This window comes from Propithecus coquereli, unplaced genomic scaffold (assembly GCF_000956105.1).
Source record: "Propithecus coquereli isolate 6110/MARCELLA unplaced genomic scaffold, Pcoq_1.0 Scaffold12, whole genome shotgun sequence".
Classification (NCBI taxonomy): domain Eukaryota; kingdom Metazoa; phylum Chordata; class Mammalia; order Primates; family Indriidae; genus Propithecus; species Propithecus coquereli.
Window position 1 is genome coordinate 12494227 of NW_012136080.1, and position 26510 is coordinate 12520736.

The window sequence follows — 26510 nt, forward strand, 5'->3', positions numbered from 1 at the left end:
ATGGCTATTTCATGTCTTCAGTCTCCTTACATGTTGAATATTTCCTCCTCACTCTTCACTTTCAACTGTTGGCCTTGTTTCCTATTTCACTGAGAAAACTAAGAAAAGAGCTTTATTACCACAGCGACCCACTACCTGCAATAGTATCCATATACACTGCTTTCTTTCCTATTATTGTGAAAGAACTAGCCTAAGTCCTTCGTAATTCTTTCTCTTGTGTCATCAGTTTCCCCCTCTCCTGAATCATTCTCTTATGCATGACAATATGCTTTTATTTCTCTCATCTTAAAACTAATTCTTAACACCACCTTCCCCTCTATTGCCTTATTTCACATAAATGTCACAACAAAACTTCTTGAAAGAATTGTCTGTATTCTGTTGCTAATTTTTTTCCTTTCTTTTTCAAACTCAAGCCAGTCATATTTATGCCCCCACAGTTCCATTGAAACCACTCTTATCAGTGATGTCCGTATCTGCCATTTCTCATTACTTATCTGACTTAACATTCAGGAACAGGGTTGATTACTTTCTCCTCCCTGAAACACCCTCTTCACTTGGTGTCTAAGATACTTGTCAAGAACTATGGAGGATCTAAGATTTTACCGTATTTGTAAGCTAACCTGCCACAATTTCATGAATAATGGTAGAAGACAAAAGACAGTTTATTACTTTCAGCAGTAGCAGTAACCAGAGCATCAGTATTTTTGTACTGGTTCCCTGATCCCCAGTACCCCCAGGGCAATGTGAAGAGGCCGGATGACACCTGTACATGCACAGTGCGTTGTTTTATCAAAAAGGAAACCTCATCTTACAGAACACAATCTTTTATAATGGGCAATAAGCATGCTTGCTCTTTGTTCCAGAGGGAAGCATTATCATACTGGATAATAACCCTTTGCTGTGGAGGGAGACAATGCCGAGTCTTCTAAGGCTGATCACTATAAAAACATTCTTGAAAAGATAGTCCAGAGCTATCATATATCATCTCACTGACTATCATAGTCAGTGCCTTGCTTGAAATATGTGAAAGACTCATCAAGAATTGTCCCACAATAATTCCTCTCTTTCTGGCCATTTCTTTTCAGTTTCCTCTGCTGATTCTTCTTCTTCACTTCCCCAAACTCTAGATCTTCACTGTCCAGTACTATAGCCACTAGCTACATGTAGCTCTATCAATTAAAATTTTAATTATTCAGTTTCATTAGCCATATTTCAAGTGCTCAATAGTGATATATGGGTAGTGGCTGCAGTTGAATGGTGCAGATATAAAAATATTTCATCATCACAGAAAGTTCCATTGGACAGTGCCGTTCTGCATGTTTGAAATGCCCTAGGGCTTAGCCTTTGGATGTCTCCTCTTTACTTTCTGTATCCCTTCCCTTGATGATCTCATCTAGTTTCATGGCTTTAAATATGACCCCCAAATTTATATCAGCCCAGATCTCCCCTAAACTCCAAGCTTAGTTCTCCAGCAGCCTCTGGACACCTTTATGTGAATGTCTAACAGGCATCTGAAAACTAACCTGTCTGAAACTGAGCTTGCCAGCACCACTTCCTTTCCCACCAACAAATCTATTTTTTCTGTGGTCTCCCCAGTTTCAATTAATGTCAGTTCTCTTACTTCCAGTTGTTCAAGCAAAATCACAAAACAAACAAACAAACAAACAAAAACAAAAAACAATTTTTTAAAACTCTTAGATGCATTCGTGACCTCCCTCTTTTCTACAAAACCCACACATCTGTCCCATTGGCTCAACTTTCAAAATATATCCAGAATCTGACAACTTCTCATCCTTTCCTTGCTATCACCTTGTCTAAGCCAGCATCACCTTTTGCCTGGATTATAGTAATAGCCCTCTTTCTGGTCACCCTCTTCTACTCTTGTCCCTTTGTAGTCTATTCTCATAACAGTAAGAATAATCTTATTAAAAAGTAAGTCAGGTCACATCATTTCTCTGCTCAAAAGTCCTGAATAGCTTCCCATCTCACTCAGGTAAGACCCAAAGCCTAGTCATACTGGCATTCTCACTCTTGCTAAAACATTCAAGACATGCCCACACCGCCAAGCCTTTATATTTGGTATTAATTCCCTTTCTTCCCTCCCAGCCCCTCCGCCCCACACACACATACTTTTTCTCTTGTGGTACTGGACTTATTGAAGAAACCAGGCTAATTGTCTTATAAAATAGTACCTACTGTGAATTTCTCTGCTTCCTCATGGTATTATTTCTCTATGTCCTGTATTTCCTATAATTAGACATTAGAGCCAAAGGATTGATTTATTAAAAATTAAATATTTTTGGCAAGAAAATTCCATAGATGATACTGTGTTATTCATTTGCGTCATTTCTGGAGGTACATATTTATCTGATTGTCCTACCTTAGCAATGCTAAGTTTGACTAGTATGTTCAGGTGGGGACTTTCAGATCCCTCCATTATAAATTTACTTTTTTCCCTAGTGGTTAACAAACAAGCTGAAGGATGAATGTTATTTTTTTTAACCCTGTGATTTTAAGAATATTTTTTAGCCATGGAACTGTTTTTTTCAAGTAAAACCTTTTTTGGAGATCTAATATCTAAAACAGATAAAAGCAGAGCTATTATGGTTGCAGTGGAGAATGCCTCATAGTAGCAGCTTCCAAGGGAACTCTGACAAGCACAGTTTGTAACCCACAGAGCCTGCCCAAACACTTAAGGAAGTGGAGGCCCCGAAAGGAAACGTGAAGTCTTAAAGCCACCTCATGAGAAAGGCCCAGTACACTTTCTCTCAGAGCACAATTTGGGAGTTCTGTCACTTCTTTGGAAAGCTGTGGTTGTGGATGATCATTAGAATAGCACTTGGTTTTTCCCTGGCAGTCCACCCACTGTTTTTAGTTGTCTGAGTGCTTTCTGTGACATTCTATCTGTTCCACAGATGTGAAGATTTGAAATTACTTCATTTATAGTGTGAGTTGGGTTACAGTCTTTTTTTGTTTCCCTTTTGGAAATTCTTCTTCATCCACAAAGAATTCCAGATTCAGACATTATTCATCTATGTCTGGAACACTAAAATCTCACAAGCTTCCATATGTCTACCTCTTTCCACCTTTAGAATATTCAAAATGCTGCCATAGATGAAATCAATTTTATCATATGCTTGCTGCTTGCTTCCTTTATGCACCTTACTTATCTTACAGCCTGATGTGCCTTACTAGAGAGTTGAATAAGTAAATTTAGTATACCCATACTGCGTATGTTTTCTAATATAGATTTTAATTTTCATTTTAAAAAATTTTTTAATTTCAGCATATTATGGGGGTACAAATGTTTAGGTTACGTATATTGCCTTTGCCCCACCTGAGTCAGAGCTTCAAGTGTATCCATCCCCCAGACGGTGCGCACCGCACCCATTACGTGTGTATATACCCATCCCTTCCTCCCCCCGACATCTGCCCGACACTCCATGAATGTTATTACTGTATGTGCACTTAAGTGTTGATCAGTTAATACCAATTTGATGGTGAGTACCCATGGTGCTTGTTTTTCCATTCTTGGGATACTTAGTAGAATGGGTTCCAGCTCTATCCAGGATAATGCAAGAGGTGCTATATCACCATTGTTTTTTGTGGCTGAGTAGAACTCCATGGTATACATATACCACATTTTATTAATCCACTGATGTATTGATGGGGACTTGGGTTGTTTCCACATCTTTGCAGTTGTGAATTGTGCTGCTATAAACATTGAAGTGCAGATGTCTTTTTTATAGAATGTCTTTTGTTCTTTTGGGTAGATGCCCAGTAATGGGATTGCTGGATCAAATGGCAGTTCTACTTGTAGCTCTTTGAGGTATCTCCCTATTACTTTCCACAGAGGTTGTACTAGTTTGCAGTCCCACCAGCAGTGTATGAGTGTTCCTATCTCTCCGCATCCACGCCAACATTTGTTGTTTTGGGACTTTTTGATAATGGCCATTCTCACTGGAGATAAGTAGTATCTCATTGTGGTTTTGATTTTCATTTCCCTGATGATTAGAGATGTTGAGCATTCTTTCATATGTTTGTTGGCCATTAGTCTATCTTCTTTTGAAAAGTGTTCTGTCCATGTCCTTTGCCTACTTTTTGATAGGGTTGTTTGATTTTTTTCTTGCTGATTTTCCTGAGTTCTATATAGATTCTAGTTATCAGCCCTTTATCGGACGTGTAACTTGCGAATATTTTCTCCCATTCTGTAGGTTGTCTGTTTGCTCTCTTGATAGTTTCCTTGGCTGTATAGAAGCTTTTTAATTTCATCAGGTCCCATTTATTTATTTTTGTTGTTGCTGTGATTGCCTTTGGGGTCTTCTTCATAAGTTCTTTGCCTAGGCCAATGTCTGTAAGAGTTTTTTCAACATTTTCTTCTAGAATTCTTATAGTTTCATGCCTTAGGTTTAAGTCTGTTATCACCGTGAGTTGATTTTTGTGAGAAGTGAAAGGTGCGGCTCCTGTTTCTTCTATGTGTGGCTATCCAATTTTCTCAGCACCATTTATTGAATAAGGATTGTTTTCCCCAATGTATGTTTTTGTCTGCTTTGTCAAAGATTAGATGGCTATATGAGGATGGTTTTATATCTAGGTTCTCAGTTCTGTTTCATTGGCCTATGTCTCTGTTCTTGTGCCAGTACCATGCTGTTTTAGTTACTATAGCCTTGTAATATAGATTGAAGTCTGATAAATTGATGCCTCCCAATTTGTTCTTTTTGCTTAAGATTGCTTTTGCTGTACGGGGTCTTCTCTGGTTCCATATGAAGCATAGAATTATTTTTTCTAGATCTATGAAAAATGATGTTGGTATTTTAATAGGGATTGCACATTGAATCTGTGGATCACTTTCGGTAGTATAGACATTTTAACAATGTTGATTCTGCCAACCCATGAGTATGGAATATACGTTTTTCTCAGCAGCTCATGGGACATTCTCTAAGATTGACCATATCCTAGGACACAAAGCATGTCTCAAAAAATTTTAAAAAATAGAAATTATACCGTGCATCTTCTCAGACCACAATGGAATAAAACTAGAAGTCAACTCCAACAGAAACTCTCATCTTTGCACGAAGTCATAGAAACTAAACAACCTTCTGCTGAACAATTATTGCGTTAAGGAGGAAATCAAGATGAAAATCAAAAGATTCTTTGAGCTAAATGGTAAAGGAGACACAAGTTATCAAAATCTGTGGGACACAGCTAAAGCAGTCCTGAGAGGAAAATTTATATCTAAAAATTTATATCTATAAATGCCTACATCCAAAGACAGAAAGATCACAAACAATCTAATGAATCATCTCAAAGAACTGTAGAAGGATTTTAATTTTCATAAAAAGGAATTTCTCTATACTAAGTAGGAAAAACAAATGATAATCTCACTTCTGTTTAATAAAAAAATCTCCATGCCTTTTTATGTCTATGTCTATATGTATATTTAAAGCCCAAAAGGATATTTACAAAAATGTCCACATTGATCCTACCTCTAGCTGTGATCTTTGTTTTCCTCTTTGTATTTCTTTCTCTCTCCTCACTCTTTTTCTTTTTCCAATGTATTTTATTTCTACAATTATTGATTCCATCCATACAAGCAAATTTTTTTCCCCTAACCTCCTCCTTCTACATTAGGTTCCTGGCCATCCTCTAGAACTGCCCAGTTGGCTCTGAAGACCTTCTCTGCTCACTTATATCAAAGTGAACTTGTCGGCTGGGCTTGGTGGCTCATGCTCGTAATCCTAGCACTCTGGGAGGCTGAGGCGGGAGGATCGTTTGGGGTCAGGAGTTTGAGACCAGCCTGAGCAAGAGCAAGACTCCTGTCTCTACTAAAAATAGAAAAAATTAGCCAGGCCCAGTGGCACGTGACTGTAGTCTCGGCTACTTGGGTGGCTGAGGCAGGAGGATCGCTTGAGCCCAGGAGTTTGAGGTTGCTGTGAGCTAGGCTGACGCCACAGCACTCTAGCCCAGGCAACAGAGCAAGACTCTGTCTCAAAAAAAAAAACAATGAACTTGTCAGAGAAGGAAAGGAGGATGTAAAAATCATGTTTTAAAAAGAATTGTCACTAGAATGTGATCTCCATCAGGGCCCAGGAGGAGCTCAGTAAATATCTATTGAATGAATTGACCTATTCTTTTTTGTCTCTTTTCTTTTATCTCATAAATTTGTAGAACACAGAAACCTTGTTTGTTTTCTATAATGCCCTGAACATTTGTGGTACTTAATATAAATTAATGAATAAAGTCTTTTTTGAAAAATAGATCCATAATTTACTTAATAAAGATAAATTTAAGACCTGTTTTCAACTTTGACCAGAATTTGTACTTATATAGGGATGTAAAAGGCACAGGATTTAAACATAAAAGACTTGTGTTCAGATCTCGTTCATAGTTTTGTGGTCATGGTTAGTTACTTAAGCCCCTAAGCTGCCTTCATTTATAGCCTCACTGATTCTCTTCTAAAGTTTGCAGAGGCCAGCTACCTACCTCAACCTAAATCTTACACTAACAGTAGCCCTGCTACTAATTTCTATTCTGGCCGCAGGCCCTAGCTTTTTTTTTTTTTTTAGCTTTTCCAAGTCTGTTCTCTGCAGTGCTAGAAAGAGTGATATACCTGCAGTATAAATCTGACATTGTCTCCCCCTGGCCCCCAGTCTGTAACCTCTCAGGGGCTCCCTGATGCTATGTTTCCTCTGCCCCACCCCTTCAACTTTGGCTCCTGGAAACCTGTCTTCAAACTTGACACTTGATATACTGGTAGCTCCCACACATCTCATGCTCCCTTCTGCTTTGCTTCCTCTTCCCACAAGGCGTTTTCCCTTCTTTCCTGCAGCCAACTACTTCTACTCTACTGCAGGATTGGACTTGGCAGTCTGCCTCTCTGGGATGCTTTCCTTGACCTAAAAGTGATATATCCTCCTTTTCTGCCCACTCACTACTGTCAGCTGCTTGAGGCAAAACCATAAGTTCATAGTTCTTTGTCTGGAAGAGAACTTAGTCTGTAGTGAAACTCACATGTTTATTAAACTGTGTTGTAAAGTGTTCATTTGTTCTTTCTAAATTGTCCAAATGATTTTGACCCATAGAATGTGATCTGATTTTTATATGACCTGATTTTATATGATCTGATTTTTATATGACCAAAATAAGAAAAATATGTAGAAAAGGAGAATATATGAATTAAAGTAACTTAAAATACTACCAGACACACAATTATTGGTAATGTTTTGGAATATATAATAGAGAATTGTTTTTAAAAAAAATTATAAAATGGGGCTAGGCATGGTGGCTCATACCTATAATCCTAGCACTTTGAGAGGCCAAGGCAGGAGGATCGCTTGAGGTCAGGAGTTTGAGACCAGCCTCAGCAACATAGTGAGACCCCGACTCTACAAAAAAATAGAAAAATTAGCCAGGCATGGTGGCATGTGCCTATAGTCCCAGCTACTCAGGAGGCTGAGGCAGGAGGATCATTTGAGCCCAGGAGTTTGAAGTTGCAGTGACCTATGATGGCACCACTGCACTCTAGCCATGGCAACTAAGTGAGACCCTGTCTCACAAAAAAAAAAAATTATAGCCTTTTCCTAATTCAAACCAAGAAAAAACAAATTTTGCTTTTCTCATGTTTTCTAGATCCCAAAGCCATCTTTCATCCTGTTTTTTCTGAAAAGATGAATTCCCAGTGAGGGAAGTGACTTGACCAAGTTACTGAGCTGGTCAGTACAAAAGCAGAGGCTCGGACCAGGAGCTCCTGACTGCCTACCTGTTGCTTTTTTCCCTCAGCCATCTTTCCTGTTTCTCCACTGCAGTAAAAATAAAAGTAAGTTTTTAAGCACTTCCTAATTCCCATGTGCCCAAATCAGGCCTGCTGCTGAAATGTTCTTATATTACTCTTAGTCTCATTCAGACATTAGCTTAAACCTAAACCGTTAAATATTCTTTCATACTCATGTATGAAAGCATACATGAGTATGCTTCTGTGAGCATCAGAAATGTTCCCTTGTAAGAAATTTCTTAATTTATTTTCTCAACAATTTTTGAAATGAACACAAAAAATAAAATAGTCCAGGTCTCTTTTTTTTAATCTCACATGTAGATCTAATGGTATATGTTTTGTATTATTCTAAACTGTTCTCTTGGAAGCAGTTTCCATACTGAGTCATCCACCCAAGATTGCCTGTGTTTTCCAGGGACAGTTATAGTTTTATTATTCTTGAATGACTCATTATTTTTGAATCATCACACCTTGTGTACTCTGTTAAATAAAAAGTTTTCAAGACAATTCTTACAATTTCTTCCAGTCTTACTCTTCGAATGCCCACATTAGTACATGGATATTCAACGAATTCTCTCGTGTCTATGATTTATGTTGATCATTTCTTCTTGAACCCTTTCATTAGCTGAGATAAGCAACGGAATTTCTTTACCTCATACTCTCTGCTCCAGATGTTTCCTGAAATGGAACAAGTAAATAGCAACATAAAAATATGTGTAAAACCATTCTCTATTTTCCTTCATTACATTAATGTTTAAGATTTTATTAACTTCCCAAATTTCTCCATGAAATTAGGGAGAGACACCTATAAAAGCAAAGTATAGCTCTGATATTTGTTGGTAGACAAAATCTTTGGAATTCAGCGTGTTGGAAGAATGAAACACTCTTCTCTCTTGATTTCTGTGACATATTTGGCTAGTTCTCCACCTGCTTTGAAAATTCACTGTCTTCTACCTTGAATTCCTCTCCTTGCCAGCCTTCCTCAGAGTTTTGTCCTCGACCCTTTTCTTACCCTATGCTTGCTCAGTCTCATCTGCTCTTGTAGATACAAAACCTTTATCTGGTGCTTCCTCCCGGATCTTTATCTTCAGTTCCTATCTCTTCACTGACAAGTATATCCAACTGCATGGGGAATATCTTCTCCACAAGGTTCCACTGAAACAACCCAAGCCCGAAGCTGAATTCATCTCCTCTGCACCCTTGCCCCTTAGCTATCCTAGCACACAGTTAATAATCAGGTCCCTGCTTCATTGCCACATGTCCCTAGAACCTATTTTTAATTTTTAAAATTTATTACTAAATATTATATTTAAAGTGTCAAATAATCCCAAAAGGCTTTTTAAAAATATCGGTTTCTACTCCCAACTAGTCCTGCTCCTCAGAGACAACCACTGTCAATTTTTTCTTAGCTATTTCTCCTGTTTTTTATCCTCTAAATGCATATATTAATACATTGCTAATTCATTTGTTAATTTTAAACACTAAATCTTGCCTTCCTACTGTGACTTTAGCTCTCACCCTATTCTACCACATTAACAAAAGAAAGGATAAAAATTATGTGATCATCTGAATAGATGCAGAAAAAGTATTTTATAAACTTATATACCCATATGAGATTCTTTAAAAGTCTCAGCAAACTGTAAATAGAAAGGAACTCTCTCAACCTGAAGATGAGATTTTGCAAAAAAAACATAGCTATCATCATATTTAATGGTGAAAGACTGAATACTTTTTCCCTAAGATCAGCTACAAGGGTTCCTAAATTCATTACTTCTATTCCATATTGAAACTCCTAGTAAATGCAAAAGGCTGTAGGCAGTAAAGATTGGAGAGGAAAAAGTAAAACTGTCTTTATTCCCAGATAACATGATTATATAGAAAATCCCAAGGAATTTACAAAAAAAAAAAAAACTATAATAAATGAATTTAGCAAAGTGTCAAATGACAAGGTCAGTCAACTGTATTTCTATATACCAGCAATAAGCAATATGGAAAAGGAAATTAAAATAACAATACTATTTACATTAGCATGGCAATGTGACATATTTGGGAATAAATTTAATGAAAGTACTGCAAACATTGCTGAGAAATTAAAGAGCACTGAAATAAATGGAGAGATACACCATGCTTGTGGATTGAAGATTTATTATTGTTAAGAACTCCAGGCCAGGTGCAGTGGCACACACCTGTAATCCTAGCACTCTGGGAAGCCAAGGCAGGAGGATTGCTTGAGCTCAGGAGTTTGAGACCAGCCTGAGCAAGAGTGAGACCCTACCTCTACTAAAAATAGAAAAATTAGCTGGATGTGGTAGCACACGCCTGTAGTCTCAGCTACTGGGAAGCTGAAGCAGGGAGGATTGCTTGAGCCCAGGAGTTTGAGGCTGTAGCGAGCTACCATGAAGCGACTGCACTCTAGTCAGGGTAACAGAGTGAGACTCTGTCTCAAAAAAAAACTCCATTGCCACCAAATGGCAATTTAAATTAAATGAAATTCTGATCAAAATTCCAGCATGCTTTCTATATAAAAATTGACAAACTGGTTCCAACATTTATGTGGAAGTGCAAAGGACCTAGAATAGTCAAAATAATTCTTGGGGGGAAAAAAGGAAGGTATACATTACTATTTTAAGACTTACTATAAAGCTACAATAATTAAGATAGGATGGTATTGTGTATATGTAGACAAAAGAATAGAGAATCCAGAATTATATATATGGTTATTTGCTTTTCAACAAAAGCTCCAACATAATCCAGTGGGGACAGAATAGTCTTTGAACAAATAGGGCTGGATGATCTTTAAACTCAACTTCATAGCATAAGTAAAAATTAATTCAAAATAGATTATAGTCTTAAACATAAAAGCTGAAACTATAAAACCATAAAAAATCTTCATGACCTTAGGATAGGCAAAGATCTTAAGATGGTATACAAATGTATTAACTATAAAAGAGAAATTGATTAGTTGGATTGATGAAAATTAATTAGTAGGATTAAAACCTCCTATTCTTCAAAAGCTGCTGCTAAGAAAATGGAAAGAGAAGCCACAGGCCAGGAGATGATATCTGTATCTAAAATACACAAGGAACCCTTAGAATTCAATTATAAAAGACATCCCAAAACATTTGAATAGACACTTCACAAAAGATATATATGAATTTCTAATAAGCATATGAAAAAATGCTCAACATCATTAGTCATCAGAGAAATGCGAATTAAAGCCAAAGTGGGATACCACTTTATACTCATTAAGATGGCTAAAATAAACTGACAAGTATCTAAAAGGTTGTAGAGCCACTAGAGCTCTCAAGTGTTGCTGATAAGAGTGTAAAATGGTAGAACCACTTTGGAAAACAGTTCTGTAGGTTCTTATGAAGTTAAATGTACACTTATCATGGCTCAGTAATTCCATTGCTAATTACCCAAAAGAAATGAACACATATCTACAAAAAGACTTTTATTTGAATGTTCATAGTAGCTTTAATTCGTAATCGCCCAAACTAGGAACAACCCAAATGTTCATTAACTGGCAGATAGATAAAACAAATTTGGATATATTCATACAGTGGAATACCTACTCAGCAGTAAAAAGGAATGCACAACTGATACACGCAGTAACGGATGAATCTCAAATCGTGTGCTAAGTGAGAGAAACCAGACAGAAAAGTATATATATTGTATGGTTATATTCATATGAAGATCTAGAACTGACAAAATTTATCTATAGTAATGAATCAGATCAGAGGTTGTTGGATGTTGTCGGCGAGGGGAATTGACTGAGAAGGGGCATAGGTATAGTTTTAGGGTGATGGAAATATTCTTTTTTAAGGCAGTGGTTACATTGTTCTTGTCAAATTTCATTGGACTATACCCTTAACATATATTTTTATTGTATGTAAATTATACATCAATAAAGTTGATTTAAAATAAAAGGTTCTAAAAAGCTGAAAGGAAGCTATGTGTTCATGGGCAGCATTTATCAATTGATGGGCTTCACTGTGAGGTGATGTTGTAGTTAGATGAGATTTCTATTTCTCCAGAAAAGGATTCTTTAATCCACAGTGGGAAGCTGGAGGTAATAAGCCTAGTTTCTGTTGACATGGACTTCCTTTACTTTCAGTCTTTTACTACCCTCTGTCTGTTGCCCCTGGTGTTGAGACTTTTCTGGTTCAGTTTTTTCCCCTCAGCAAATAAACTTCCTGTCTTAGCAGGTTGAAAGAGGGATGATTTTCTGGGTTTGTGGAATGGGAGTAAGGAGGTCTCACTATTCACACAAGTCCCTCTATGTTCAATCTTCTATCCTACCCAATTTTCTGTAGTACCTGCTACCACCAAACCTCAGCCTTTTTGGGGTTGTGAAGGATGAATTGGTTTGCTTGCCATCAGTATCCCTACTCTGCTAAGTCATTTACCATTCCCACTTCTCTTTTCTGTCTTCATATGCAGTGATTTGGGGTTACAGGTATCTCCTAGGTTTTTAAAGATGGAGTTTGCATTCCTGTTTCTTGTTCTTATTGTTTGGAACAGACCTGTAAAACCCATACTTCATTTTTTAATTTTTTAACTTTAGCAATACCAAACTCCTTATAATTCTCCAAACACACAAGCCTTTTCATATCTCTGTGCCTTTGTAGAATTTCCTTTTGCTTACAAGGCCTAGTCCAATCCTTTCTTGACCCAGTAAGGCTCTCATCTTTGAAAATCCATTTCTGCTCCTTCCTAACTTTCTCGTCTTCTGCTTTTGAACCTTTGTTTCACAAAAAGTTCATTTCATCAGGGATTGCTATATAGCAGTTTACTATGGAGGAGTTTTCCAGGAGCCACTGGAAAGCACTTGTTAGGGTAATTGTAATCTGCTTATAGTGGAAGTGATAGTAAATGCTTAATAAATATTTGTTGAATGAACTCTGAAGATGCATATGAACCACTTAGCTAGAAATTGGGAAAACAGACTGGTCCTTTGCAGGGATCAGAGAACCAAGAGAGACAAAAGGCCGGAGGGGCAGGGGAGGCAGCATGCAACAAGACCTGAGATGGAATAAATACAAACATTCAGAATAATTATCATTTCCCAAGAAGTCTATTGTATCAGGGGTAGAAAGCAGGCTATAACAGACACTTCGACTAATTGAAAAATTTTACCATATTTTTTATCATATCTAAGATTGTAAAATACTTATTATATGCTTATTTAGAATTTTTTTCTTATCGAAAGAGCTCTATTAGACTTATGTTGACAGATATTTAAATTATATATCACTCTTATGCATATATAAATAAAATATAGGGGAAATTCGTTAAAATATTTCTACAATTTCTTCAATTCAGATTCTCTTAAAAATAACTTTTCAATTTAGAACCATCTGTGTTCATATTTTCTCCCACAGTGTCATCCTCTGTGCCATCAAGAGTATTTGGCGATGAAGCATTTCTTAAAAGAGTGTTCTGCAGTGGCCTTTGGGAATTTTTTACCAAGTCATTCTGCATGCTTTTTGTGGTGGTGTTTTCTTGATCTTACTAGAAGGTCTCAGTAAATGACAACCATGTCACAATTCTGCCTGGCCCATAGAGATTTAAAAAAATGTATTTTAAAATTGAAAAATATTATAGCTTAATAATTAATGTGACTCTTGTACCAGAATTTTCTCTTGGTTCTTATTTGAAGGCTGCTGCTTTTAAAAAAATATGTTTATAAAGCCAGGCACAGTGGTACACGCCTGTAGTCCCAGCTACTTGGGAGACTGAGGCAGAGGGTCACTTGAGCCCAGGAGTTCAGATCCAGCCTGGACAACATAGCAAGATCTTGTCTCTAAAAAAAATAAATAAATAAAAATAAAATGAAAATATATTTATAACCAAACTTTTAAAAAAATACTGGCTTTTATTGCTAAATTTGCTATAACAATAAAATAAATAAAAAATAAAGTATTGCCTTTTTATGAAAAAATTTAGGATTTTCTTTTTGAAATGTTTTTGTCTTCATATTTATTTTGCTTAAAGTTAATAGAGGCAGTTTTATCTTTGTCAACTTTTGAAAGAAGCCTGATGACAAAATAGACCTTCTACATCTCAGATGATTTAATGAAGTGTCCACTAATATGTAGTGAAATATTTGTTGACTAATTTAATGATTAAAATCAAAGCTTATTGCACAAACAGATGTCATCCTAGTGAGAGATCTTCGGTAAACTGCTGAGGGACTTTTCTCTCCTTTGCTCTTTTCTGCTCAACATCATTTAGGCAATAAACATATTACCTCATAATTCTGTGAGGTCTTATCACTCTTACTCTTGAATCTCTTGCCATGATTCTTTTTCATGAGAAGCCCTGGATCAATCCAACCGTTACCATCCCTACTCCTACATCAGTCCTGCCGAATGTTTCAGGATCTCTCTGTACTTTTGCCTCTTCCTAATCAGATTCCTCCTTATTTCCATTAACATCTATTTCAGATTTTTACTCGCTTCCCGAATCCCCTAACACCTCTTCTTTCCCCCAAACTTTAATAGATAATTTTGTCTTCAGTTTCACTGTGAAAAATTGAAGCTGTCAAGGGAAAAAAAATCCCTTAAATTCTTCTTCTTCCATCTATAAACTTATCCCATTGATTTCTTTCCTCCAGTCACTGGGAGAGGTGTCCACCTTCCTCTGAGACTAATCCCTTCACTGGGGCTTTGGCTACTAGTGCCTGCCTCCGTAAAGCTTATGGATCTTTCTCTTCAACATACACACAGCTCAAATATATCTCCCATCCTTTGACAGAAAAAAATCTGTAACTCCATTCTCTTCTAGCTACCATTTTATAGCCCTCCTTTTTTTTTTTTGAAACAGAGTCTTGCCCTGGCACCCAGGCTAGAGTGCCGTGGCATCAGCCTAGCTCACAGCAACCTCAAACTCCTGGGCTCAAGCGATCCTCTTACCTCAGCCTCCCAAATAGCTGAGACTACAGGCGTGTGCCACCACGCCTGGCTAATTTCTTCTATTTTTAGTAGAGATGGGGTCTCACTATTGTTCAGGTTGGTCTTGAACTCCTGACCTCAAGCTATCCGCCCGGCTCGGCCTCCCAGAGTGCTAGGATTATAGGCATGAGCCACTGCACCCAGCAATAGCCCTCCTTCTTCAACAAAAGATATGAATGGAAAATCTAGTCTACTTATACCACTTACTTGACACTGATTTCCTGAAATTGTACTTGTTAAGGTTACCAGCAACCTTCATGTTGCCAAATCCAGTGGGTAATTTTTGTTTTTTCCCTGACCTCTCTCTTAGCAGAATCTAATGCTGATGACCTCCAGTTTCAAAGTTTCTCCTTCAGCCTCTGTAAAACTACTTTCTCCTGGTTTCCTCGTTACCTTTCTGTCTCTTTCTTCTTCGGTTCCCTCTAAGAATTCTGTTCCGCTGTTTAACCCAGAAACGTCAGTGATCTCCAACTTTGTCCTCAGCCTAGAGCTCTCCTCATTTTATGCTGTCACCCTGAGTAACTTCTCAGAGCTGTATCTCCAACCTAGATCTTTCTGTTGACCTCAAGGTTTTATATTCACATTTCATCCAGTCATCACCATTTGGAAGTTCCACAGGTACCTCTTCAAACAACAGATTCAGAATAAAATTCTTTATCTTTTCTATGGCCATCCCCCATAAAACAAAAACAAAAAGTCTGTCTTGGAAGTAGCAATACTGGTCTCACAGCCAGAAACCCAAAATTCCTCCCTCTCACTTTCCCGTCTTCCTGTTCTGTGGATTCTTCTCCCCCCCCCCCCCCCCCTGTCTAATCGATACCCTCCTCTTTTTAACTACTACCACCTACTTGGTTTAGATTCTCACTACTTATTGCATGATTATTACAGTAGCCTCGCAACTGATTTTCATGCCTTCAATCCGGTTCCTCTCTATCTAGCCTCCACTTAGCTGTTAGAATGATCTCTCTGAAACATAAATCTCATTTATGTTACTCCCCTACCTGAAAGTCTTTCTTTTTCCCATAGTGTTCAGAATAAAGTTCACAATCCCCAGTTTACTTAATCTGTGGTATAGTTCCTGCTGCTCTGGTTTCTTCCCTTGATTGCCTCTCTACTCCCCTCCACCCAGTGAAACTAGCTGGAACTGCTTGTACTTCTGGACTCACTGTGCCATGTTATGCCTCTGCACCTTTACATATGTGTTTCTCTCTGCTGGGAGTATTCTTCCCTTCTGTTTTGTCTAACTCACTCTCATTGATCCTTCAAAATTATGTACATACATCTCTTTATTTTGGGAAACCTTTCCTGAAGGTTTCCTAGTCCTGTCTAGATTCCTAGTCCTGTCTAGATTCACGAGGGTAGAGGAGCTCATTGACGATTCAGATACCGGTGGTCTGCTGCAGGGGCAAAAGGGAGCTAAAAATACATACCAGGTTCCTTGGCAATATCTGCCCGCCTCTTCCTTCTTTTTCTGTGCCTTAGTTTCTTCCTGTAGGTTCTTCGCTAGACTCTAGCACTTTCCCCTTTATATTCTGTTTAAGTTATGATTATTCACCCATGACTTTGGTTCTTCTTTCTGAGAAGAACTAGCATTCAAAGTCTCTAGGCAGCCATCTTCATGTGCATTAATGTGAATGAATCTCAGAAACATTATGTTAAGTGAAAAAAGATAATCTTAAAAGGTTACATATTATATGATGTCACACGTAAAACATTTTCTAAATGACAAAATTATGATGGATAACAGACCATCGTTTGCCAGAGGTTAGGGTTTGGGCAAGGGTGTGACTACAAGAGGGCAATATGAGGGATTTTTTGAGGAGTGATGGGATAGTTCTGTATTCTGATTATGGCGGTAGTTATTATAGAAGGAAGGGAGGGAGAGAGAGAGGAAGGAGTAAGTGCTTATAAAACTGGTGAAATCTAAATGAGGGCCGTAGTTGATGGTATCCTGGTTTTGATCGTTGTACTGTGGTGACTTAGGGTGTTATCATTAGGGAGAAACTGGGGAAAGGGTTTACAGGAACTCTCTGTGTGATTTTTTTCAACTCCTATGTGAATCTAAAATGATTTCAAAATTGAATAAAATTTGGTTCTTCAGCTACACCATTCACATTTAAAGTGCTCAATAGCCCCATGTGGCTAGTGGCAGCCATAACAGATAGTGCAGATAAAGAATATTTCCATCAGTGCAGGAAATTTTATTGGGCAGCACATGTCTCACTTTAGCCAGTGTTCTCTCTTCCTTTACTCTTTCAAATTCCAATGTAACACAAATACATTCTTGTTCTTTCTGTCACATTACCTTATCAACCAGTTGTTTTGGTTATATTCAGGCCTAGAGAAATACTTCCCCTCTTTATTTTCTCAAATTTCAGAGAAAAGCAGTTGTTTTTATGTCAACTTAAGAATTTATCTGACACATGTTTTAATAGGTATCTGGATAAATTTTCTAACACTCATACATTTTGCCTCTGGACCAGTTTTATCAACTGTATTAGGAAATAGTCCCAGTATCTCTCATATTGTTATTCTACTGTACTTTCTCCTTTGTGTTTACCTTTCCTTTTATCCTTACCCAAAAGCTCTTTCAAAATCTTGGATTTCTGAAAAGGTGCCATTTCTTCCCTGTGTTTTGGATGTGCATCTTTTGAAAAGGTAATTCCTTCCATTACCGTGTTCGCATCATTTGTTTTATAATACTTTTCCTCGTTGGCTTCTTTGTATTTTAATTTAAGAATTACTGGATACCTCCTTTACTATGTAACTTTTTCTGCTTTAGCCTCATCCATTTTGTGTAATACCTAATTTGATAGTTATATAAGCCACCACCTGAGATGTGAAGACAAGGAAGTGGAGGATGAGACAATAGTTTAAGATCCATTCACATAGCAACAAAGTTAAAATACTGAGGGACAAGAAGACTGAGATGCGACCCACCTGACGAAAACCACAAAGAAAGAGATTTAAAAAAATATTGGAATTAAGAATAAATCTTCTAGGTTGGTTGCCTGTAATCCCAGCACTTTGGGAGGCCAGTGCAGGAAGATTGCTTGAGGCCAGGCGTTTGAAACCAGCCTGGGCAACATAGTGAGACCCCATCTCTGCAAAAAACTTTTTAAAAAAAATTAGCCAGGCACAGTGGCCCACACCTGTACTCCTTACCAGGGAGGTTGAAGCAGGAGGATCACTTGACTCCAGGAGTTTGAGATTGCAATGAGCTATGATCATGCCACTGCACTCCGGCCTGGGTGACAGAGTAAGACCTTGTCTCAAAAAAAAAAAAGACTTACATCTTCCTGTGTGGAAAATATGAATATTATAATGATATCAGTGTTCCTTTAAAATAATTTGAATTTTTTTGCAATTGTAATCAAATGTTGAAATTGACAGTTCAACAATTCATGTGGAAGACCATCAAAGAACACTTAGAAGGTAGAAAAAGAATTATAATTAGGGGTATGGGAAGCAATGCCAGGTAGTAAAACTTAATAAGTCAACAGTAATTATAATAGTGTTTGCTGGCACAAAAACAGAGTAATTATTGGATCCAAAGAACCAGGAAATATAGTCTAACCAGTATAAGAATGTAATACCGGATAGGATTCTTCATGAGTTAATTGTATTGTTTCTGTATTAAGTCCCTAATACCTAAATGGGCAAAGAACAAGAATAGACAGTTTACCAAGGAGCAAATAAATAATAAAAATAAACTGCTTTCTATGATTAAAGAAATAAAATGTGAAAACCAGAAAGTACTGTTTCTCATTATTAAATGGAGAAAGATTTTTATTGTTAAAATACTAATACTAGTGATGATGCAGTGAAACCGATAGTCTCCTTCATTACTGTCATTATCTCCTTCCTATCATTGCCTTATTATACCACCTTTGATGCAGTAGTATTACACATTCTATCCTCCAGCAAATCATGTTGGCTGCAGCTTTGTAATATATATAGCATCCAAACATCTCCACTGTTACTATCCTGGTTCAAGCCCCTCCAGCCTTCTTTGCCTGACTTACTGCAATAGCCCCTAACTTGTTTCCCTGCAGCCAGAATCACCAATTTAAAATGTAAGTCTGAACATATCATTCCTCTGCTCAATAGCTACCAGTTGTTTCCCAGCTTGCTCAGGGTTAAAGCCAGTTTCATCATACTGGTCGACAGACCCTGCATGATTTAGACTCCCACCTTTCCTTTCTGACCTCATCTCCCACGCTGTCCCCTGTTGCTCCATGAATTAGTATTAAACGTGTTTGGGGCCAGGATCTGTCTTAGGAGTTTTACAGAGCTTTGCCCTGAAGGAATAGGTGAATGTGCTGGTTTGCATTTTATATGCTGTTACACTGGAAGGGCGTCTCTGAAAGGCAGTAGCGGCTGTATCCCACCAGGCGCCGTGTTTCTCAGACCTAAAGAGTTGGATTTGCTTTGTAAAGCACAAGCGAATCTGTTAAAAACTATAGGCTGAGAGCTGACAATGGAGTGCCCTCTGGAACAAGCAGCTTCCCAGAAAGGACAGCTTCCCAAATGGCCAAAAGCAAAGCTTTTGTTTAAACCACTCTAGACTACCTGTCTCCATTCACAATAACCTAATAAACATGGAGCTTACATATCTCTGTTTAACCCCTCTGTTTAAATGATAAACTTACCTTAGAATTTAGAAATTAACCTTTGAAAGACTTTAAAACCGTTTGCCCACGTAAATAGAATTAGTTAAAGAATCTGTAGAAGCCTTCTGTAAAAGCCTTTTGAAAATCTGTTAACCTGAGAAGAACTACCTGTTGTTATATAAATTTGTTACCCTTGACAATTGTTCACTATTTCCTATAAGTTACCATGTAAGGCCTCATTCGGGGCTTTTTGAGACCAACGGAGAGGTCCGAGCCCCCTGAGCTCCCACTTTGCCTATAATCTTTATAAACTTATAAAACTATATCTTTGTCTCAGTGTATTCTTTTATTTCTTCCATTTTCCATTTCTCTCTACTATTTTCTTATCCCTTGCAACTCTACCAAAGGGACCCGGTTTTTTGCAGGGAACACTGACCATGTTCCCCGCAGTCCCCCATGCTTTCTCTGCTCTAAGCGCTTTAGTCTCTGTCATTCTTCTAGTAAATCAAGCATGCTCCACCTCAGGGAGGGCCTTTGCACTTACGGTTACTCTGTCTAAGATGATTTACCCCTTAATGCCTTGTTGGCCTGCTCCCTCTCTCCTTTCAGGCCTCTATTCAGATGTCAGCGAGGTCTTCCCTTTATAAAACAGCACCCTCCCAGCCTTTCTAAACTCTTGCTCTCCTTCATTTTTCTCTGTAAGACATACTACCATCTGATAAGTTATATGTTTAACTTATATGTTGTTTTTCTTTTTCCAACCAGATTGTCGGCTTTATAAGGACAGGGACTTTGTGTTATTCACTGCTGTATCCCTATCATGTAGAAAGAGCTTGGCACATGGTAGGCACTCGATATTTGTTGATTAAATGAATACATTGACAGAATCTTTTTGGAAAGCAACAACATGTTTTAAAAGCCATTTTTTAAAAAGATAACGATTAAGTAAATTCCATCCACTTGATGGAGAGAGAAAGATCTGCATGTGGCAGGGTCTGGGAGATGGGATCAAGAGCAATAATAAAGGTTGTTTTTCTCTCAGTAAGAAAAGAAAGGATCATGGGAGAATAATTTCCAAGTATAGAGGAAATTTCAGAATCAAGAACAGGCACTGTGTGTTGTCAGTCTTTGAGAAGATTAGGTTGATGGAAACAAAAAGTTGGTGCAGGGGAGTAGTAGAAAATATAGGTAGATGAGAACAGATGTTGAAGGACTTTAAAGTGAGTCAAAAGAGGTAGACCTGCCATGATCCATGATGGAGATCGGTAATGTGAATTCTTGAGCTGTGAGGGATGAGAAAGCTGTCTCAGTCTAAGCTTGCTAGTCTCATTGTAAGGTGGCAAGGAGAGTGGGAAAAGAAATATCAGCTTAGAGGCAGTTATAACAAGGCAGAGTTGAGATACTACTACTCTAGGTAGCAAGGAGTGTAGGGTGTGATGAAACAAAGGCATGAGTAGAGTATCAGCAATCAGTGACATGGCAGAGAATAAGGCTTGGTGATTATCTACATATGTGATGCAAAGAAAGAGGAAATTAAAAGTTCCAGTATTAAGAAATAATATTTCCTTTTAATTTTCTTTTTTTTTATTATAGGTTTCTCTGTCATTCACAGAAAAATGGATCATTTAAACCTTCGGAGGACTCAGTTATCACAATACTTCTATACTACCAACTAAGATTTAAGACAGTAAATTTATGACAGTAAATTTCTACATGTAGAACTGTTGAAGAACTAAGAGGATATTCTTTGATAAAAATAATTCTGTAGTATCATGATACTACTAAATAAAACTAAAAAGCACAATTATTTAGTTATTAGATTTGTTAATACAAGCACACATGTGCAGTAGCTACTGTATCCTAATAGTTACCAAACCTCAAATTTAGATGGTTTCCCTTCTTGGGAAGAGTCATTATATTTCCAAGAAACCACTGAATGTTGTCATTAAATATATTTCCAGATAAGTGCCATTTAGAATTTTCTTGAAACAAGTTCTAGAAAGTTCCAAGTTCCACCACTAAGTGGATTTGATATTATGGCAGCAACTTACAGACTTGTGGTTAGCACTGTGAACCACTACAGCAGTGTGGTGATAGACCGGCGTTTTGAGCAAGCTATACATTATTGCACTGGAACCTGCCACACCTTCACACATGGAGTTGACTGCATTGTGGTACATCATAGTGTTTGTGCAGACCTCTTGCACATCCCTGTGTCTCCGTTCAAAGATGCACATCTGAACTCTATGTTTCTACCCCATGAAAATGGGCTTTCCTCGGCCGAAGGTGACTATCCCCATCAGGCCCTCACAGGCATACCCAGGGTCAAGAGAGGATCTACATTTCAGAATACCTGTAACTTAAAGGACATTGCAGGAGAAGCAATCAGTTTTGCCAGTGGGAAAATAAAAGAGTTTTCCCTTGAAAAACTCAAAAACTCTAACCATGCAGCTTACAGAAAGGGAAGAAAAGTTAAATCTGACTCATTTAATAGGAGGTCAGTTGATTTTGACTTGCTCTGTGGCCATTATAACAATGATGGGAACTCCCCATCCTTTGGTTTACTACGGAGTTCCTCAGTTGAGGAAAAATCTTTGTCCTGTAGAAACTCACTTGATACAAACCTGACTTCCATGCTTCTTCAAAACTTCTCTGAAGAAGATCTGGTTACTCAGATTTTGGAAAAACATAAAATAGATAATTTTTCTTCTGGGACAGACATAAAGATATGCTTGGACATCTTGCTGAAATGCTCTGAGGATTTGAAAAAATGCACAGACATTATAAAACAATGCATAAAGAAAAAGTCAAGAGGTAGCATCAATGAAGGGAGTGGTAATGATGCAGTTTCTAGCTCTGAAACTGTCTATATGAATGTAATGACTAGGTTAGCATCCTATCTGAAAAAGTTACCATTTGAATTCATGAAATCTGGGAATAATGAGGCTATAGATTTAACAGAACTGGTCACTAATATGCCTAGCTTACAACTAACTCCTTTCTCACCAATATTTGGCAACGAACAGCCCCCTAAATATGAAGATGTTGTTCAGCTCTCAGCTCCTGCCTCTGGACGGTTTCAGACTATTGAACTGCAAGATGACAAGCAAAATTCTAGGAAAATGGACACTGTAAAATCCATTCCAAACAACTCCCCAAATTCCTTGTGTAACTTAGAGGTAAATGATCCCAGAACTTTAAAACCTGTCCAGCTTCAATCACAGTCATTAACCATGAATCCTTTAGAAAATGTTTCTTCTGGTGACTTGATGGAAACTCTTTATATTGAAGAAGAGTCAGATGAAAAGAAAGCATTAGATAAAGGACAAAGGACAGAGAATGGACCCAGTGAGGAGTTGTTAAAGATACATGAACATAGAACAGAATTTTCAGAACATGATACTCATCTTAAAAAATGTCCTGCCTCCATAAAAAATGAAATTGGTAACATATTTGAGAAGCCATTTGTTCATCTATCTAAGGAAGACTGTAAATCAAAAGGTCCTAAAGTTGAAAGCAGAGACCAGAGAGATTTTATGAATTCTAATAGCCAGGAAGAGATAGATAAATTATTAATGGATTTGGAATCTTTTTCACAGAAGATGGAAACTTCTCTAAGAGAGCCACTTGCCAAGAGTAAAAACTCTGATTCTCTAAATAGTCATAGTCAGTTGACTGGTCAGACCCCCATAGATCTTGAATCTAAATCTAAAGTCTCTTTACCCATGGAAAAAGTCTCACCTTCCTGTCTAACAAGGATTATTGAAACCAATGGACATAAAATAGAAGAGGAGGATCGAGCCCTCTTACTGCGAATTCTGGAAAGCATTGAAGACTTTGCTCAGGAATTGGTTGAATGCAAATCAGGCAGAGGGAGCCTATCACAAGAAAAGGAAATGATGCAAATTCTACAGGAAACCTTGACAACTTCTTCCCAGGCCAATTTATCAGGCTGTAGAAGTCCTGTTGGTGATAAAGCCAAAGATACTACTTCAATGGTTTTGATTCAGCAAACTCCAGAGGTGATCAAGGTAAGACCCAACAATCTTGAGTCCTGAAAAGTCTCAAAAAAAATGTTTTAATGTTTGCAAAATTTATTAAAAAAAAAACTATTTTTGTTAGCCATATTATTTTCTACTAAAACTCCTGCCCTACACTAGGCATGGTCTTACTGAGTTCAGGCGGCAAAAAGCAAAGACTTAGAGTCAAACTGGCTTTAACTGCCCTCCCCACACCTTTCATCTTCTAGTTCTATGACCAAAGAAAAATTATTTAGCCTTAATATCCTTATACCATTATGGTAGAAATAATAAGGATGAAAATAACTCATGCGAAGCACAAGCAAGGTGCCTTACACAAAGTAGGCATCTAATATTAGCCCTCACCCAGTCAGCCAAGAGACCAGTCATTACAACATGCCCATGTAGACCTATTAAGGTTCAGTGTGGGACAGGGTATAAAAAAGAGAAGACATGATTCATAAAGAGCATAAAATCTAGTTGAGGAGACAAGACTAATATTCCTGAAACAGTTCATGAGCATGTAAACACTACTCTGAAAGTATTGTTAGTACAGTAGGCCTTCATAGGAAATAAAGACTAGAGTTTAAGATTTGCTTCTCCATGCAAATGGAATAAATATCAATCTAGAATCATAGAAGTATTTTCAAAAGGTTTTGAATCTATTCCCTACTGATAGCACTGCTTTTAACTACTCCCAGGAAAGCATTTATCTGCCCATTTGTATATGTGTGTCTTAGCACAACAGAATTGCAAGTTGGGTTAGCAAGGGGCTCTGCTCTACCTCACTGAAGGACCAGACTGTTGGAGGCTCCATGTTCTTACTGCTGCCCCATTGCCCCATCTGGAATACTTGGCTTATGAGTTCACTGAAGAAGGGGAAGAAAGGGGTGGTGCTTTTAACTGCCTGGTCCCAAACATGACACACTTCATTTCTGCTCACAGTTCCAGTGATCCCAACCTAAGATCTGAGAAACACAGGGAAGCATATAGCGTATTTGTTAAACATTGTCTCTACCACCTGAATGCACTGTATGTGTCAACATGTATGAATTCACAGATATCAAGCCAATTCAACAAAAGCAAGTTGTAAAATAATGATGTGAATTATTTTGAGATGTGTACATTTGTACAAAAAGTATGAAGAAATACATCAAATATTATGTTCATCACAGTGATTAACTCTGGGGGAAGGAAAAGAGATGCAACTGAGGAAGGGTGTGCAAGAGGCTTCAGTAGTATTAGGAATATTCTATTTCATAATTTGGGTGGTGAATCCATAAGTATTTTGTCATATTCTTTATGCCTTTTGAATATTCTCAAATATTACGTAGTAAATTTCTTTTAAAAAACAAGATATTAGAGGTGGTATTCATGTGGCCAAGTTAAACAAGTTACATATTATTTTAGGCTTCTTATTGAAGTTTTCATGTGAGTAGGGGAAAAAAAAATATATGTTGTAATCAGATGAATTTTTCCCTGGTACAGGTTGAGCATCCCTAATCCAAATATCCAAAATCCAAAGTGCTCCAAAATTTGAAACTTTGAGCACCAACATGACACCACAAGTAGAAAATTCCACACCTGACCTCATGTGATAGGTTGCAGTCAAAAGGCAGTCAAGACTTTGTTTCATGCACAAAACTATTAAAAATATGATATAAAATTACCTTCAGGTTTTGTGTATAAGGTGTCTATGAAACATAAATGAATTCTGTTTTTAGACTTGGGTCCCATCCCCAAGATCTCTCATTATGCATATGCAAATATTCCAAAATCTGAAACAATCCGAAATCTGAAACACTTCTGGTCCCAGGCATTTTGGATAAGGAATATTCAACCTGCATATGTTTTGAGGCTGCTATTCTGCTGTGGACGTTTTTAATTATTAGTGACACTATATTTTAAAACAATACATACTTAAGTTTATTAAATGATGATTTGAGTCTGAATATCCTTAGATGTTAACTGAGCATTTCTATGAAATCACTTAGTGTCTTTGTCTCATTTGTTGATTCACAAGTGGTAATATCTTTAGTTGACTTGGGTCAATGCTGGAGGAGAAAATGTGGGTATTAATTACAAAAATAAGAAAAAACTCCCTTCATGTGGATTTTTTTTCACATGGCATATTAGCAATAAACAGACAATAGTGATGTGCTCAATATTTTATAAAGGAAAGAAAATACCTATATAGCAACCTCAGAATGATAATATCATGAGAGCTAGTTATTGTGAGCTAAGGCATGCTAAGACATTTAAAAGTATTATCTCACTATTTTCCCCACAGTAATGTGTCTGCTCATTAAAGGAAAAAAGTCCACTTTCTCTGATGACCTATTCCAATGCCTTAAAATTATTATAACCCAAAACTCTTAATATGATACAGTGTTTTGTATATTATTCAACCCTCTTCCCCCATTATCTTCTGTGGGAAAAAGGAGGCCAATTCTCCTAAAAGAGATGGACTGTAGAAAGTAGAAAATGCTCAAGCAACACCCCTCCTGTGCCAGCTAATAGCTCATGAGCAGGTCCCCTCTAGTCCCCCTGTCTAAGTACAGCTGCCTAAAAATGCTGCACTGGGCTCTAAACCTGCTTCCCAGTTTTTTTGACAAGTATGGATTGAAATGAAAATCTTATTAAAATACTGTCTCCTGCCATTCTTTTAAATAAGTTCCAATATCATAGAATAAAACTTGATGAGATTTCTTCTTGTTAAAAGTTGAAAAAGTAATTAATGAACAGCTAATTTAAAGAGATAAATAAGGCTGTGTGTGGTGGCTCACACCTATAATCCCAACACTTTGGGAGGCCTAGGCTGGAGGATTGTTTGACGCCAGGAGTTTAAGACCAGCCTGGGCAAAATAGCAAGACCCTGTCTCTACAAAAAAAAATTTTTTAAATTAGCCTGTGTGGTGGCATTCACCTGTAGTCCCAGCTAATAGGGAGACTGAGGCAGGAAGATCACTTGAGCCCAGGAGTTTGAGGCTGCAGTGAACTAGGATTGTACCACTTTAATCCAGCCTGGTGACAGAATGATACCTTGTCTCAAGAAAAAAAAGGGTAATATAAAATGTTTAGTTCACAAAGACACTTAATGCAAGAAGACAAACCATTCTTCCTTTACCCAGTTGCCTCCCTACTTGTCTTG

At 37.5% G+C, this 26510-nt stretch overlaps 1 protein-coding gene across 1 annotated transcript in view; it reads left to right on the forward strand.

Moving 5' to 3' along the window:
* The window catches only part of PPP2R3A (protein phosphatase 2, regulatory subunit B'', alpha), a 162169-nt gene that overhangs the window by 17262 nt on the left and 118397 nt on the right, over window positions 1-26510 (forward strand). Inside the window, exon 2 of the mRNA XM_012663597.1 lies at window positions 20934-23371. Coding sequence (XP_012519051.1) covers window positions 21377-23371 — 1995 coding nt within the window. The 5' untranslated portion in view covers window positions 20934-21376. The remainder of the gene's footprint in view (window positions 1-20933; window positions 23372-26510) is intronic.